The following is a 14148-nucleotide window of genomic DNA, read 5'->3' as shown; positions in this document are numbered from 1 at the left end:
ACATAGTGATATCTGTACTAAAAGTAAACAAGTGAATAAGAAAGAAAGCTGTTACTTTGGGAAAAAATCTGCCCCTTCAATTATATTGAATAACTGCTACTTATCTCCTAATGACAGCTCAATCCTTGATTACTTCAATACTTTTCAAAGAAAATAGTTACCTACCACTGTGACTATTTACTGTTTACTGTACATCACAACTTGCCATGCAACTTTGTAGCAAACACTACTGCTTGCCATGTAGCTAACAGAACTTTCAGCCCTTGAATCCAGATATTCAGATAATTTACTGGAAAAGTGGCTAACGAATATGTTATAAACTTTATTTGGAACTGGTGGGGATTTACAGTTTCTTGCTTTATGTAAAATGTGAGTTTCTTTTCTACTGTAACTACAAGGAGAAAAAGTCTAAATGAAAATTATCAAACAGAAAGTTCACTTTAGAAAACTAAAATATTATGAGACAGAAGTACAGCACAGTACTTATCAATAAAGCCTTTGATTGTGGCACCATACACAATCATTAACCCGGCTACAGGGAGGTAGGGTCCCCTTCCCTATTCCTCCACTGGGGTAATTCCTATTTGGCGCGTCCACGTCGCAGGGGTGGGCATCCTACACTTCAGTAGGCCAGAGTAATAGGATGGCTGAGATCCGGCAGGGACTCAATCCCGTGAGGTAGAGCACAGAATCCATGCCCAGGGTTACGGGTGAAGACCTGAATGTCAGTGACGGCGGAGAAGAAAGACTTCGGAACAGCGTAGCTTACAGATGAGGCAACCCTCCTTTCTGGGGATTAAATGAGAAGGGAACCACTGCCTTGTGGTGGAGGAGAAACTCCAAAGGCTAAGGGAGACAGCCCCAACAGAAAATCCTTTCTTGCATTAAGCCTAGCTAGCCAGTAGGAAACGCAACTTTTAAAACGCAACCACTCAGGATTTGACTCCTTTGCTTCTTCAAGTACTGGTACGAATGGTGGGAGAGCTGATGATATTCATCAGTACAAGAAGATGAAACCAAATGGACTAAAAAAAGACCTAAATATTGGCACCCTTAATGTATTAACCCTCCATGGAAAAATGGAAGAAATGAAAGATGTACTAACAGAGAGAAAGCTAGATATTTTGGGATTAAGTGAAATGAAGTAGAAGGGAAAAAGTGAGAAGAATTTGAGAGGAGGAGGAAAACTGTACTGGAAAGGGAATAACAGGTTTGGAAGAAATGGTGTGGCAGTGATGGTGAATAATAGTGCACAAAGCTGTATTGAAAGTGTGAGATATGTATCAGACAGGATCATAATCTTAAACTTGAGATTCCAAAAAGAAACACTAAAAGTGAGCGCGACCCCTCCTGTTGGATGTTCGAGTCCTCCCTCGGGCATGGGTGGGTATGTTGCTCCTACCATAAGTTAGTTTAGGTAGTGTGTAAGCCTAGGGACCAATGACATCAGCAGTTTGGTCCCTTAGGAAGTGACACACATTTGAACATTTGAACTAAAAGTTACCCAGATTTATGCACCTCAAGTGGGATGTAGTGAAGAAGAGAAGATGGACTTTGAAAATGAATTAGATGACCGTATAGAGAGTGCTAATATAGTGATGGGAGATTTTAATCCACAGGTCGGCAAAGACAGAAAGGGATTTGAGCAAGTGTTGGGATGTTTTGGATATGGATTTCGTTATGTTATCACCAGGTACAGTTGGGATGGAAGAACCAAGAGTGTAATTGATTATATTCTAGTAGATAGGGAATGGGAAGAGAAAGTAACAAATGTGAAGATAATTCCATGTGTGAGTGCAGATGGAGACCATAGATTACTGTTGGGACAATGGAAAATGAACCATTGTGTGAAAAATAGAAAACAGAAGAAAGTGATGAGGATACAGGATTGAAAACTCAAGGAGTGTGAAAGCGCTGAGAAGTACAGAGAATTAATCAGACAAAAATTTCGAAACAAAGTTTTCTGTGACATAGAAAAAGAATGGAGTTTATTCAAAGACACTTTAGTCAAAGCAGCACAAAAAGTTGTGGTAGAACATCTGGAAAGGAAAAAGTAAGACAGACAAGTTGGTACAATGATACCACAATCCAAGCAGTTACAAGAAAAAAAATGGAGCATGGAGAAACTGGTAGAAAACTAAAAATGATGAGGACCATAAAAGATATATAGGGGAAAGGAAGAAGTGCAAAGAAATAGTGGAAACAGCAAAGAAAAAGGCATGGGAAGAGTTTAAAAAAAATACTTGAAGAAGATGTGAAGAGCAATAAGAAAATGTTCTATAAAATGATGAAAAATAAAAGGGAGGCCTCTGAAGTACCAGTAAAGATGGAAACAAGAGGATGGTGCTGTGATTGAAGATCCAGGGAATATAAAAGATCTCTGGAGAGAACATTTTAAGAAACTGTTAAATGCTGAGGAGCAGGTGCATGAAGTAACAACAAATAATGGAGAAATTGACAGAAGTTGGGAAGCAAAATTAGGACAAATTACACGGGACGAAATGGAAATAGCTGTGAAGAAGATGAATGGGGGGAAACCCCAGGACCTGATGAAGTATCAGTGGACATGGTAAGAGCAGCAGGTCCAGTGGGAATGCAGTGGCTGTATATAGTACTATCAAGTGTGTGGAGAAATAGTACAATACCTGACGATTGGGGAAGAGGAGACATTGTTTCCATCTTCAAAAAAGGCAATAAAAGACTGTAAAAACTACAGAGGTATAACCCTTATGAGTCATACAGCCAAGATTTTTGAAAGAATTTTACAAAATCAAATAAGTGAAAAGATAGAAAAGGAGCTGAGTGAAGAACAGCATGGGTTTAGGAAAGAAAGAAACATGAGTGACCTGATATTTTCTAACTGTCAACTGATGGAAAAAAGTTGGGAGTATAACAAAAGGGTGATAATGGTGTTTATATACATAGTAAAGGCATATGACTCAGTTAATAGGGAAAGATTCTGGGAAAAAATGAAGAAGACAGATATAGAAGATGGATGCATTAATGTAATAAAGACAATGTACAGAGGACACAATTGCAGAATTAGAACATCATTGGGGAACTCTGAATACTTCAAAATATGACAAGGACTTAAACAAGGAAGTATTCTATCTCCTGTGCTTTTTTATGTTGTGATGGAGGGAATGAATAGGGCAGTTAAAGATATAGTAAAAGGAAAAGACAAAAAGATGATTTTTGCAGATGATATGGTAATATTGGGCAATGAAGAGGTATAGGTACAGTTACAACTTGATGTGTGGAAAGAAATAATGAAAAGGTATCAATTAAAATTAAATAAAGATAAGAGTGAAATAAAGATATATGGAAGAGACAAAGGAATCAACAGAAATGTTACTTTGAATGGAGAACCCCTCAAAGTGGTAGACAATTTCACTTATTTAGGGAGTGAAATATCTAGTGATGGAAGAATAACCGACGAAATTAATAGGATGTTACAGTAGGGAAGCAATTTCTACCAAATAATAAAACACCTAATTTCAAATAAGGAAGTTCAGAAAAAGCAAAACTCCTTATGTATAAGAGTTATTACTTCCCTATTGTCACCTATGGAGGAGAAACATGGACAATGACACAAAGGGACTGGAGCAGACTGCAAGCAGGGGAAATGAAATATCTCAGAGCAGTTAAGGGAAAAACAAGAATGGACAGAGTAAGGAGTGTAGATATTAGACAGGACCTTAAACAAGAAAGTATGGGAGAAGAAATTGGAAAAAAAGAGAGTAAGATGTCACGGAAATGTTGAGAGGATGCGTGGGCAGAGCCTCCCCAAAATTATGGAAAAACTAAAGATGGATGGAAAAAGACCTAGAGGGCACCCAAGAACACGGTGGAAAATGGGAGTGAAAATACCTGTGGAAAGGAGAGGTGCGACCTGGCAGCAAGTGGAGGAAGAAAAGTGGTGGGAGGACCGAGCCAAATGGAGAGGACTCGGCAGCATCCAGACCCGGCAGTAGCTGGAGCGGGATCCGGATATAGACAGATAGATAGACTTACGTATAGAAGATGAAAAATTTATTACTCACATGTAAAAGTGAACTACACTATTCTAACTTTAGAAGGCCGGCCGTGGTGGCCAACTGTTCTAGGTGCTTCAATCTGGAACCGCGCGACCGCTAGTGTCGCAGGTTCGAATGCTGCCTCAGGCATGGATATGTGTGATGTCCTTCGGTTAGGTTTAAGTAGTTCTAAGTTCTAGGGGAATGATGACCTCAGATGTTAAGTCCCATAGTGCTTAAAGCCATTTGAACCATTTTAACTTTAGAAACTAGCAGTGCCTTACTTCGGTAGGGGAGAGGGGCAGTTTTTATTAGGTTAAACAAGAAGAGCAGGTCATCAGTCCCAGGATGAAAGGGACCCATTTATGAAGGCAGGAGGAGGCCCCAGAGAGAGTTACTTTGGTCAGCATCAGAAATCTTGTTTTTATGTCTTGTATTGTGATTGTGTAGATCACAGTTCAGCTGACCCTGATTTTATTGTTAGCTACAAAAAACATTAAGGGGTGAGTGTAAGCATTCCAAGATTCTTAGAAAGGCTTGTGTAAGACGTATAGTTATGTACTTTACATAATGTATGAGTGCGTGGTCTTGCAGTGATGTGAATTAATAAAATCTTCTTGGGCTTTCAGCCACATCAAATGGTTGAAATTCCATGAGCTTTTGACTGAGCTCTCCTCAGCCATTGTCAAGTGTGACATCACTGGTGCTCTCTTCCTCTCAAAGTATGGTAATGCTTACTTCTTGCATTTGTCACACCCAATCCTTCCCCCATGAACCATGGACCTTGCCGCTGGTGGGGTGGCTTGCGTGCCTCAGCGATACAGATGGCCGTACTGTAGGTGCAACCACAACGGAGGGGTATCTGTAGAGAGGCCAGACAAACGTGTGGTTCCTGAAGAGGGGCAGCTGCCTTTTCAGTAGTTGCAGGGGCAACAGTCTGGATGATTGACTGATCTGGCCTTGTAACATTAACCAAAACGGCCTTGCTGTGCTGGTACTGGGAACGGCTGAATGCAAGGGGAAACTACAGCCGTAATTTTTCCCGAGGACATGCAGCTTTACTGTATGATTAAATGATGATGGCGTCCTCTTGGGTAAAATATTCCGGAGGTAAAATAGTCCCCCATTCGGATCTTCGGGCGGGGACTACTCAAGAGGACGTCGTTATCAGGAGAAAGAAAACTGGCATTCTACGGATCGGAGCGTGGAATGTCAGATCCCTTAATCGGGCAGGTAGGTTAGAAAATTTAAAAAGGGAAATGGATAGGTTGAAGTTAGATATAGTGGGAATTAGTGAAGTTCGGTGGCAGGAGGAACAAGACTTCTGGTCAGGTGACTACAGGGTTATAAACACAAAATCAAATAGGGGTAATGCAGGAGTAGGTTTAATAATGAATAAAAAAATAGGAATGCAGGTTAGCTACTACAAACAGTGTAGTGAATGCATTATTGTGGCCAAGATAGACACAAAGCCCATGCCTACTACAGTAGTACAAGTTTATATGCCAACTAGCTCTGCAGATGAAGAAATTGATGAAATGTATGACGAGATAAAATAAATTATTGAGGTAGTGAAGGGAGACGAAAATTTAATAGTCATGGGTGACTGGAATTCGTCAGTAGGAAAAGGGAGAGAAGGAAACATAATAGGTGAATATGGATTGGGGGGAAGAAATGAAAGAGGAAGCCACCTTGTAGAATTTTGCACAGAGCATAACTTAATCATAGCTAACACTTGGTTCAAGAATCATAAAAGAACGTTGTATACCTGGAAGAATCCTGGAGATACTAAAAGGTATCAGATAGATTATATAATGGTAAGACAGAGATTTAGGAACCAGGTTTTAAATTGTAAGACATTTCCAGGGGCAGATGTGGATTCTGACCACAATCTATTGGTTATGAACTGTAGATTAAAACTGAAGAAACTGCAAAAAGGTGGGAATTTAAGGACATGGAACCTGGATAAACTGACTAAACCAGAGGTTGTACGGAGTTTCATGGAGAGCTAAGGGAACAATTGACAGGAATCAGGGAAAGAAATACAGTAGAAGAAGAATGGGTAGCTCTGAGGGATGAAGTAGCGAAGGCAGCAGAGGATCAAGTACGTAAAAAGACGAGGGCTAATAGAAATCCTTGGGTAACAGAAGAAATATTGAATTTAATTGATGAAAGGCGAAAATATAAAAATGCAGTAAATGAAGCAGGCAAAAAGGAATACAAACGTCTCAAAAATGAGATCGACAGGAAGTGCAAAATGTCTAAGCAGGGATGGCTAGAGGACAAATGTAAGGATGTAGAGGCTTGTCTCACTAGGGGTAAGATAGATACTGCCTACAGGAAAATTAAAGAGACTTTTGGAGAGAAGAGAACCACTTGTATGAATATCAAGAGCTCAGATGGCAACCCAGTTCTAAGCAAAGAAGGGAAGGCAGAAAGGTGGAAGGAGTATATAGAGGGTTTATACAAGGGCGATGTACTTGAGGACAATATTATGGAAATGGAAGAGGATGTAGATGAAGATGAAATGGGAGATAAGATACAGCGTTAAGAGTTTGACAGAGCGCTGAAAGACCTGAGTTGAAACAAGGCCCCGGGAGTAGACAACATTCCATTAGAACTACTGATGGCCTTGGGAGAGCCAGTCATGACAAAACTCTACCATCTGGTGAGCAAGGTGTATGAGACAGGTGAAATACCCACAGACTTCAAGAAGAATATAATAATTCCAATCCCAAAGAAAGAAGGTGTTGACAGATGTGAAAATTACCGAACTATCAGTTTAATAAGTCACAGCTGCAAAATACTAACACAAATTCTTTACAGACAAATGGAAAAACTGGTAGAAGCCGACCTCAGGAAAGATCAGTTTGGATTCCGTAGAAATGTTGGAACACGTGACGCAATACTAACCTTACGACTTATCTTAGAAGAAAGATTAAGAAAAGGCAAACCTACATTTATAGCATTTGTAGACTTAGAGAAAGCTTTTGACAACGTTAACTGGAATACTCTCTTTCAAATTCTGAAGGTGGCAGGGGTAAAATACAAGGAGCGAAAGGCTATTTACAATTTGTACAGAAACCAGATGGCAGTCATAAGAGTCGAGGGGCATGAAAGGGAAGCAGTGGTTGGGAAAGGAGTGAGACAGGGTTGTAGCCTCTCCCTGATGTTATTCAATCTGTATATTGAGCAAGCAGTAAAGGAAATGAAAGAAAAATTTGGAGTAGGTATTAAAATTCATGGAGAAGAAGTAAAAACTTTGAGGTTCGCCGATGACATTGTAATTCTGTCAGAGACAGCAAAGGACTTGGAAGAGCAGTTGAACGGAATGGACAGTGTCTTGAAAGGAGGATATAAGATGAACATCAACAAAAGCAAAACGAGGAAAATGGAATATAGTCAAATTAAATCGGGTGATGCTGAGGGGATTAGATTAGGAAATGAGACACTTAAAGTAGTAAAGGAGTTTTGCTATTTAGGGAGTAAAATAACTGATGATGGTCGAAGTAGAGAGGGTATAAAATGTCGACTGGCAATGGCAAGGAAATCGTTTCTGAAGAAGAGAAATTTGTTAACATGTAGTATAGATTTAAGTGTCAGGAAGTCGTTTCTGAAAGTATTTGTATGGAGTGTAGCCATGTATGGAAGTGAAACATGGACGCTAACCAGTTTGGACAAGAAGAAAATAGAAGCTTATGAAATGTGGTGCTACAGAAGAATGCTGAAGATAAGGTGGGTAGATCACGTAACTAATGAGGAGGTATTGAATAGGACTGGGGAGAAGAGAAGTTTGTGGCACAATTTGACTAGAAGAAGGGATCTGTTGGTAGGACATGTTTTGAGGCATCAAGGGATCACAAATTTAGCATTGGAGGGCAGCGTGGAGGGTAAAAATCGTAGAGGGAGACCAAGAGATCAATACACTAAGCAGATTCAGAAGGATGTAGGTTGCAGTAGGTACTGGGAGATGAAGAAGCTTGCACAGGATAGAGTAGCATGGAGAGCTGCATCAAACCAGTCTCAGGACTGAAGACCACAACAACAACAACTTCAGCCTCACGATGGCCGGGTCTCAGGCTGTGCTGAGCTGCAAACTGCCATCTTCGTTGATGATGTTTTCAGATATTTTTATTTCTGCCACTTCTTTTATGATGCTGTCCCAAAATTCCTTCAGTCTCATGGCAGATCTTTCATCAAATAGAATTCAGTGTCAATTTTCTGAATTGTGTTCTGACATGGGTGATTTTTCAGGATACCATAGGCATAAGCACCTCTCATGTTCTGTCCAGCATTGCTCCATAGTGCGCACTGTCTGGCTAATGTGGTAGCAGCTGCACTGACATGGTACTTTCCACACTCCAAGCGTTCTAAGCCCTAGATTGTCCTTCACAGGCTTCGTGACCTGTTTTATTTTTGCTGGGGCTGAACACAAATGAGATGTTCTCTCTCTTCCAGAGCCAGCTAATTTTTTCTGACACTGTTCCACAGAAAGGCAAAAACCCACGTTTCTTGTTCTCTCCTTCAGTGGTGTTTCCTCTGCATGTCTCACCAGAAATAACCTGTGATACCTGGCTATGACTGTAACCATTTTCCAGGAAGGCTTTTCAGTGATAGGTCAGTTCTAGTGGCAGATTATCAGTATCTGAGATGTCTTTGGGACGTTGGATGAGGGAGTTCTGAAAGCCATGTTTTTGTGCCCTATTGTGGTGGCTAAAAGTGTGCATATAGTATTCCATGTGTGTAGGTTTCCTGTACACACTGTGGTGGAGATGTCCAATGGTCTTTTAGCAAAAGAGGATGTCAAGGAAGGGCAATGCACCATCTGTCTCTATTTACATCATAAACCTAATGTGGTCAAAATGCCATTCACATGTTCTAAGAATTCTCCTATTTTCAGTGTCCATCGGGGCAGATGATAAAAGTGTCATTGTCATAATGATAAAAGTAACTCGGCTTATCTGGAGCCATGTTCAAAGCAACATCTTCAAATTTCTCCATATACAGGTTGGCTATGGATGGAGCTAATGGACTTACCGTTGCCACGCCATCCAACTGGTTGAAATACTGGCCACCACATAGGAAATATGATGATATCAATGCATGCTTAAACAATCCCACAGTTGTATTCCAGACAATATTCATCATGAAACTGGCGGGATTATTTCAAAATCTAAACCACCACCATCTGACTTGACCAGGGTGAACATAACAGACTTCACACCCTCTGCAACGACGCCTTCACTGTGGTGCTGCCAGCTGACAAGGGCAACGCACCTATCATTCCAAATATAGCTGACTACTATGCTAAACTTCAGTTGATTCTTGGCAACAGCTCATGAGACCTGTGAAGGATGATCTATCCTTAGAACACCTGCAATGTATAAAATACCGTGTCAGTGTGGCTACTACCACATTGGTGAAACAGTACTCATTAAGGGGCAATACCGGATGGAGCAGCAGAGGTGTTTATGCCTATGCTATCCTGAAAAACAGCAATGGCAGAACACACTTTAGAAAATTGAAATAGAATTCTATTTGATGAAACATCTGTCTTTATTAGGATGAAAAAAGTTTGGGATAGCATCATAAAAAAATTGGTAGATATAAAAGTATCTAAAAACACATTAACAAAGATGACAGTTTGCAGCTTTGCACAGCCTGGGACTGGACCATCATGAGGCTGAAGTGTATGTGGTGGACATGGGACATCAACATTATCGCAGTTGGTGTGGAAGAGAGGACCAGTGATGTTGTAGCCAGCAGGGCAGCTATAGAATGGTGAGGCTACAGCAGCACGGCAGTCATTTATCACCTGATAATGACTGAGGAGAGCTTAGTCAAAAGCTCATCGGATTTTGACCACTTTATGCAGCTGGAAGCCAGAGAAGATTTTATTACTTTACATAATATTTTTAATGATCTCTTTTTCTGAAGGAAAATTGATTTAATTTGGTTCAGTGGCCTAGAAGAAAACTCCAAAAACAAATAGGAGTGAAAACATGGAAAGCAAGCCAACATTATTCTCTTTGGGTCAGCACAATGATAAATGCTTCTAAGCACAAGGAATGCTGAACTGAACTTGTTGATTAGTTGAAATATATGTTGACTCCATTTCAACTTATTTCACAATTGGAACATGAGGAATTTTATACATGATGTTTCATTCAATGTAGGATTATTAATATGTATTTATAGTGCACGCATATAATTTTTTTATATTTGGAATTACACAATATGAATCCATGAGGGATTAATTTAAACTGTTAGTTGTGTAGCACTTGTAAGCATGTTCAGCTGTCACATGAGCTGTGTCTGCTATGGCTGAATTTGGACCCTTGATCAGGTATATCATATATTATGGTCAAATGAGGGCCTAACTCATCAAAAAATCCTGTGTAGAATCTGACAGAGGCTCCAACAAGCCCTTGACTTTTCTTGACGTTAACAGTTTTTGCTGTTTCACAATGCCACTGACATTAATTATATTTCACTCATCTTTGCAGTGGTGTGATAATTAATGTGGGGGAGTGCTCCTAGGTTTTCCCATGTAAAAAAACTCTTGAAAATGGATTTCATCATTTCTGATTTTGTTTCACCATCCTCAATTTCACTTCATGTACCATCTGTGAGCATCTGGACACTAATTGTAGTGTCACTGGTTGCCTTCACACATAACCAGACTTTCTGTGGGATTCATGAGAGGTCATTTGATAAGATCCTTCTATGGTAGTTGTTGAAGGTTTCATACACAAGCCAAAGGCATTTCATTTAGCATTTCTAAATCTATAGCCCTACACTTTGGTTTTAACATTTTATATGTTATGGCAGTAGTCACTGTTTCTTTGGAAGTATCTTTGAAATAGCAAACAGGACGTTTACATTTCTTAAAGCCTGCTCTATCCATATATGACTTGGCAAGACAGAAACTAATTACCCTATTTTAATAAATTCTTTGAAATAGGGGATGGGGAATGAAATGGAAAGTATGGGTGGGAAACTCATGACTTCCAGTTGCAGAGGACATTGTGGTAATGCAGAGGCAAAATAGAAAATTTGTGCCAGACTGGCACTCAAACCTGGATGTTCCACTTCTCTAGACCAATTGTCTTAACTGCCTCAGCTGTCCAGACATGCTTTCCATCCGACCCCACATTCTCAACTCATCACATGCTGCAATGCAGCGTTCTTAACCATTTAACCTTATACTTGTAAATTATTGATTCTCATTGGAGTTTGACAGAGCAGACACCAATCAAATATAGACATTAATAAATTGTGAGATAATGGAGGGTAACAACAGTTCAGAGTTATACCAAGATGCTTCACTTTGCACCCACATATACACTCTACAAGCAACCACATATACATTCCACAAGCAATCTTGTGATGTGTGTAGCACTGTCATTTCGCCCTTCCCTATCCCAGTCACAAATGTTGTGCAGGAGTAATGACTGTTGGTAAGCTTCAGTGAGTTCTAATCTCTCTAATTTTACCAGCATAATTTTTGTGAGATATATTTAGGGTAAAACAAAACATTGTTCCACCCTTCTACAAATACATTCTTGGAATTTCAACAGTAAACCACACCATGATGCACTCAACATCTGTCCTGTAGTGTGTGTCTCTGAGGTTCCAAGAGCATGTCTATGGGGCTTTCTTGCTTACTGAATGAGCCCACAAGAAAATGCATTGTTTTTCATTGTATCTACACTATTTCCTCTAACATCATTTTCTCATAAGTGTGTCAGACTGATGCACAATGCCGAGGTATCACACGAACAAGGCTTTTGTAAGCTCTCTTCTTTGTGGCTGATGTACATGTCATGAATATTGTTCCAATAAATCTCAGTCTGGTCTTTCTTACAATTAGTTTTATATGGTTATTTCACTTACACAACTTTTGTAAACATACTTAGATATATATAATGGTTGTCACTATTTCCAATGATTGTTTAGCAATGGTTTAATCAAACTCGTCTTTCTACCTGTTTATGAGCAATACATTACACTTGTTTGTGTTGAAGATCAAGCACCAATCCATGCACCAAGAATCAATTCTCAGCAGATCTTCCTATGTTTTGCTACAACGTTCTAGCATTGTGACTTCTTCACATACTACAGCATCTAGGGGGAACAGCCTCATGAAGCATCTAACATTATCATCTAGATCATTTATGTATATTTGAACATTAATGACCCTATGACACTTTCTTGCTGTACTGTATGTACAAAGATGCTTTTATGTCAGAAAATTTCTGCACATTAAGAATGAGACGCTATGTTCTATTTGTTAGGAACTTTTCAGTCCCATCATAAAATTACTCCAATATGTAGTGCACTCACTTTTTTATCAGTAGGTGAAAAACGTGGAACTGTGTCAAATGCCTTCCAAATCAGACAACAGGGCATCGACTAGGACAATGGTATACATAGCCTTCTGAATCTCATGGATGATCAGAATGAACTGGGTTTCACAAGATTGTTGTTTGCAAAATGTATGTTGATTCCTATAGAGGAGATTTTCAGTCTCCAGAAAGATCATAATACATGAACAAAGAACATGTTAGCTGTAAAGGCTTGCAGTTGTATGTGTCTGTTTGATGAACCTTTTGAAAGAATGACTGATCTGCACACTTTTGCAATCACTTTGGTACTTTGTTGATCCAGCATCCTAAGATAGTCAAGTTTTTTATTGCTTATTATGATAAATTACGACCAGTTTCAGTTGCTGAGAGTTATCTTCAAATCTCTGATCTCAAATGTGTTGATGTAAAAAGCACTCAGCAAAATATTTTAATAAGATTGATTACAGTGATGTGAAGATCATCATCATCTACTGTACCATGTACTGTTGTATTACGATCAATGCTGGGATGGAGATCCATTTAATGATCACTGTCTTCTTTTTCCATGTTGTACATTGTATGTTACTTGTCATCATGTGAGTGTACTGTCTCATTCTTTTAGAAAATGTCACTGTGTCTCTCATATGCACTCAAAAAGTCACACTTACTGTGCTGTATTTTCTTTTTATTTCTCTTCTAGGCAGATGATGCTTGTCATTGTTTTACGTTTTGTGTTTGCTTTCAATATGCTGCCATTAAGTAAGTGTTCACACATTATACCTTATATCCTTATCTGCTCATAGTTCATATTGTGCTACGTGCTCGATCTCTACACCATATTAGCTATATACATTTAAGTTTAAATTATCTTTCAAGCTGTACCTTATTATTATAACCATTGCTCATTGCTTTTCAAATTTCTACAGCTATATGATGTAATGCCTAAGTACAAACAGTACCTGAAGGAAATTGTTTGCCTGTCTTTCAAAGTATTTACTTGTAGTTCTAGAAACAAAATAGCCAGTCCAATATGAGTGTTCATCACTTGCATAAGGAAAGAAGTCATCCTCTTTAACTGTCCACGTTATGTTGGCTTCATTTAAGGCTTTTAGATAACAACCAGGAGTTGAATACAACAGATTCAATCTTCCTCCCTCTTCCTGTTTGGCATTAACATACCTGCAAAAAGTACTCATCTCAATTTTCTTAAAAAAAAAAAAAAAAAAAAAAAAAAAAAAAATATTCTAAAAATAGAAAATATTATTTTTTTAACTGAAGCTAAATTTACATTAACAAGATGTAGCATAAATTGTCACAAAAAAGCTGAATCTATAAAACAGTCTTACAAATTAAATGAAGTTGTAACATAGCAGATTCTTAAATACCTTTTATTCTTTGCAACAGTGGTACCTTTGTACACACCTTTTGATTTGATGCTACATTAGTGCATTTTGCGTCTGATATGTCAGCTGTGTGACTATAAAGATGTGATATCTGTTGAATAGTTATACAAAAATGTTTTGCTTGAGTTATTGATTGTAATGCAAGTGTTGTACTCTTGTTTTATTGAGGTTCTGGACACTTTCAAACTTGCATTAAAAAACTCAAATATAGCATATGTTTACATCATTTAAATACTTGCTGTTTCTATGAAAGTGTGAAACAGTGTTAATGTAAGAATGGAAATAATCATTGATGTGAGAATTACTAGCTTTTTTTTTTTTTTTTTTGTACGTTGTTATCCTACTTGTATATTTTTATGTTGATGTTCTTATAGTTCTATT

The 14148-nt window shown here is 38.7% G+C and overlaps 1 protein-coding gene across 1 annotated transcript in view; it reads right to left on the bottom strand.

The window, feature by feature from the left end:
• Window positions 1-14148, bottom strand: part of LOC124779336 (lysosomal alpha-mannosidase-like) — a 209239-nt gene that overhangs the window by 75969 nt on the left and 119122 nt on the right. Inside the window, exon 7 of the mRNA XM_047253705.1 lies at window positions 13324-13543. Within this exon, the coding sequence (XP_047109661.1) occupies window positions 13324-13543 (220 nt within the window). The remainder of the gene's footprint in view (window positions 1-13323; window positions 13544-14148) is intronic.

The sequence above is a fragment of the Schistocerca piceifrons genome, chromosome 1, assembly GCF_021461385.2.
Source record: "Schistocerca piceifrons isolate TAMUIC-IGC-003096 chromosome 1, iqSchPice1.1, whole genome shotgun sequence".
NCBI lineage: Eukaryota > Metazoa > Arthropoda > Insecta > Orthoptera > Acrididae > Schistocerca > Schistocerca piceifrons.
The sequence above is the reverse complement of the archived record's forward strand: the minus strand, read 5'-3'. Positions and strand labels throughout refer to the sequence as shown.